Source organism: Cyprinodon variegatus, unplaced genomic scaffold, assembly GCF_000732505.1.
Source record: "Cyprinodon variegatus isolate N-32 unplaced genomic scaffold, C_variegatus-1.0 Scaffold1420, whole genome shotgun sequence".
In the NCBI taxonomy this organism is placed as follows: Eukaryota; Metazoa; Chordata; class Actinopteri; order Cyprinodontiformes; family Cyprinodontidae; genus Cyprinodon; species Cyprinodon variegatus.
In genome coordinates, this window is record NW_015151873.1 from 149064 (window position 1) to 153393 (window position 4330).

Consider the following 4330-nt stretch of genomic DNA (forward strand, 5'->3'; position numbering starts at 1 on the left):
GTCAGCAGACAGCAAGAAGCCTCCCAGATCTCCAGATGCATTTGAGATATCAAAAAAGTACTCCAGAGTGTTGTTCAGCATGGGGGTGAGTAGAAAATGAAGGCTAATCATGTTTTGGGTGTACTATTCCTTTAAGTTTTAGAACAGTTGTGGTGAATCATAGGGGGCAAAAAGTTGACATTGTTTGTCTCCATCTATTCATTTTCTCGTTCAAAATGAGAGACAATGAAATCAAGTGGTTTTCCTTAGAAAACTTTGAGTTAGTTTGTATGATCTGGTTGAACTGTCTCTGCAAAGTGCCTTAAGATGACATGTGTAGTGAATTGGCACTATATAAATAAACCGAAGTTAATTTAATTGAATACACCCTCTTATCATTGCAGAGTTGTGGCCGTCTGCCTATCTCCAGTGTTCATTGGGTGAGAGGCAGACAGTACATTCTCCAGAACACACTATAATAGCAGTACACTTTTGTGGCACCATTATATTGTGGCCATTGTCTTTTGAGTGAGAACAGGGAACCAGAATGAGATCGACCGGAGGATGAATGGTGCAAAAATAAACAGCAACTTGAAGATTTTCTTTCCAGCAGAACTTTTAACACCATAAATCTATCATTACATTTCTACCGTGCTCCTGACCTTCAACCTGAGCATATGGAACACACTGTTAATCTGGATAAATGAAATTTATAATTTTCCTTGTTTGTGACACAGTTATTTGTAACTTCAAATGACAAAATCTGTGAAAAAAAGCAACATTTTTGTTCCACTACAGTGCGCAGCTGAACGAAAGCAGGGCATTGGTGTTACAATCAGAAATTAGTTGTTTTGTTTCGACATTGTTCATTATTTTTTATTTTTAAAGTCTTTGTCATACCTCTCTGGAAAAATAAAATTACTTTCTTTGTAACCTTAACTTTCTCAACCTTTACTCTTTGATTAACTTTCTTTTTCCCTTTTCATAGGCAGAAATCATCAAGACTTTTGTCAAACACGTCTATTGACGATCTTCAATTTCTCTTTTGATCCGTTCAGTCCACTCACCGACATATAAGTTGGAAATCATGATCTGGAATGCTCTGGAGACGCTCCTTAGCGGAGTAAACAAATACTCCACTGCCTTTAGCCGGTTCTGTTTCTCTATGGTGTTTGTCTTCCGGGTCATTGTGTTTGTGGTAGTGGCTCAGCGTGTGTGGAGAGATGAAAGCAAAGACTTTGACTGCAACACTGACCAGCCATTCTGTACCAATGTTTGTTACAACCACTTTTTCCCCATAACACAAACCCGCCTCTGGGCCCTGCAGCTTATTTTTGTCACATGCCCATCGTTCATTGTCACAGCTCATGTCAAATACAGGGAGATGAAGGATTTGAAGTACGCTAAACTACACCAGGGGAAGCACATGTATGCCCACCCTGGAAAGAAACGTGGAGGGCTTTGGTGGACATATCTGGTAAGAATTTCATGCACTAAAAGTAACAGTCATATTTGAAATTTTCTTTTGCCAGTTTTGACATAAATCCATTCCATTTTACAGCTGAGCCTTATCCTCAAGGCTGGCTCTGATGCTGGCTTCCTCTACGTCCTGTATTACTTCTGCAACGGTTATGAAATGCCACCCTCTAAGTGCTCCCTGTTCCCCTGCCCTAATAAAGTGGATTGCTATATATACCGACCCACAGAGAAAAAGATTTTTACCCTCTTCATGGTGGTCTCCTCTGCTGTCTGTATCTTCCTATGTATCTGCGAGATGATCTACCTATTCTTTAAACGTATCAAAAAGATTATGAAGAAAATGAAGGTGGCAAAAAGGACTTCATTTTTTATTGAAGAGAGTCACGAGATGACTCAACTCTCACGACCAATGTCGCTAAACAGGTCCAACTTTTTTGTCAGAGTGGATCCTACAGCATCAAATCAGAACATCACCAACAGTGTAGTGGAAGAAAAGCCTTCTAAGAGGTCTTCAACAGGGGGTCGGGGACCCACAGGGGGTCCACGGAGGTAATGCATAGGGGTCGCAAAAAATGTGGTTGATTAGACTTTTTGTTTTATATCCCCCCCTGCATTTTTTTCCCCACTAATTGAAATGTCTTTAAATACTCATTAACATGAAATCAACACACTGTAGTAAACAGATAGATGGAGGCAAAAGATGTCTTTAAGTCATCAATGCACACAATTCAGTGACACACACAAGCTCTTTCAAGCTTAGCACCATCTCATTCACAACACCTGTCCCATCAATGAGGAATCAGAATCAGAAATACTTTAACAATCCAAGGGCGAAATTACTTTTGTTACATTACTCCGTCTGTAATAGAGTGACTATAGGACCAGTTTGATATGAGACAACTTCATACAATATAAATATATAATTAGGGGGTCACCACTCCATCTTCCCATCAGTTTGGGGGTATTTGGCCTGGAAAATCGTTGAAGACCCCTGTTAGGTACAACAATTCCCAGTTTACCCAATCCTGCTGAAAAGCAAGAAGTAATCTTGTAGAGCGTTATTAACAAACTCAATGAAGAGGAACACCATTGCTTAAAGCGATCTTTGAAAGTGGATTTGTAAAACACCTCTATCAGTTTATCACATAAACTGATATTCAATACAAGCTCAAAATGGACTAATTCAAACAATGAAGTCTACGGTGGAATAAGACTTTTGACTTGTATGTTTGAGAAGAGCATTATGTTTGAGTGTCTTTATTTCTGGTTATGTGAAAGATGCAGGCTTTTAGGTAGCGATGAATATGGGAGTATATTGTACGCCCTTTAACGAAAAAAAAAATGACAAATTTTACGTCCTGTTTTACAGCTTTGGTACGCCTTAATTTTCCCCTGGAAACTTCGCTAAAATTTTCAAAATTTCCTAAGCAGCAGATCCTGAGTTGGAAAAATTCAACAAATCAGAAAAGTTTAACTAGGACCTGGCAGGGAGATGGACAGCGCTGCTGATAGAGATCGCTATGATTACTCCCCCTGAAACTGTTTGTTAATGCCTAAATTAACTTAAAATATTTAAACCTGCCAGCTAAATGTGTTCGCTTTTTATTATTCTGGTGGTTGCAGTTTTTACCATATACCTGAAAAATAATAACATCTACTTCGAGCTGCCACAAAATGTAGGCAGAAGAAAACCCTAAGAGGCAACATGGCCTGAGGCAGGTGCTGCTGGCGATTACCAGTGACAGCGCACCGTCGATATGTGAGGATCAGAGAGCCTCAGACAAAGAATTAATATTTTAAGGCAGGATCGTAATCTTGATGAACAGACTGCATAGATTATGCACAGCGCAAACGCTGAAGATGTGATACACCAAGCTGTGTGTACACCCTATGAAATATTCCTAGCTAAAAGCATAGTAAGAGGCGTAAATAATCAAGACCCAAAGACAAAGTGAATTAAGCTACTGACATGGAGAAAAGCAACAACCACTATTGATTAACAGATAAAGAAATTAACAATCAGAACACTTTGTTGAATAATACAGTGGGGTAAATGGCTTGAAGCTGGAATGTTTTCAAAACTGTCTTATCACTGTCTGTTTAATGAAACTGATTTTTTTTCCACAGAACAAATGTTGTAACTTCATAAACTGCTTTTAATACTACTTTCATAAGAGAAACGATCAATAAATACATATTGAGAAGGATTAAGAAGTGTTGAAAATGTTGTTGTGTTTATACTTTGTATTTATCATTGAAACAATAAATGCCTACATCATAAAATTGTTCTGACAGTTTCTTTTTAAACTGTGGGGAAAATATACATTCCACTTGAATAAAGAGAAGAAAATCACTAAATACACTATAGCCACTATAATTTTCTTAATTTTATTATCAACTTTATAGATTTAAGTTTTCTAAAACAGGCTGTAAATCTTTCTAAAGAAACACTGACTAATATGTTCCAAAAATAGATAAGAATTATGAAGATACATGTGAGAGTCAATTAATAATTGGGGAACTTGATGTTATATTTAATCTCAGGTTAAGATGTGGTCCAAAAAATATTTTATCGTCACTTCTTGGGGAATATCAGAGAATAAGTCAACCTGCCTTTTCTTGAAGTTTTTGGGATTTTTACACTTGCACAATGAGACAGGGGGTTAACATTTAAATTCATAAAACCAGTTAAGCAACAAGAATTATAGAAAACAGGAGACCCATAACATTTAGAAACACTAATATAAACTATTAACTCGTATTTTTGCCATTTCTCCTCACTCAGGTCCATCCAATATTATTTCATAGAAAAGTCAAGTCTTCTTATATATTAATATATATATATATATATATATATATATATATATATATA

The 4330-nt window shown here is 37.0% G+C and overlaps 1 protein-coding gene across 1 annotated transcript in view; it reads left to right on the forward strand.

Moving 5' to 3' along the window:
* LOC107103316 (gap junction beta-3 protein-like) overlaps positions 1-2011 on the forward strand; it is a 5067-nt gene extending 3056 nt beyond the window's left edge. The window contains exons 2-3 of the mRNA XM_015402973.1: positions 968-1456; positions 1541-2011. Of these exons, the coding sequence (XP_015258459.1) occupies positions 1067-1456; positions 1541-2011 (861 nt within the window). The 5' untranslated portion in view covers positions 968-1066. The remainder of the gene's footprint in view (positions 1-967; positions 1457-1540) is intronic.
* Positions 2012-4330: the final 2319 nt, after the last annotated feature.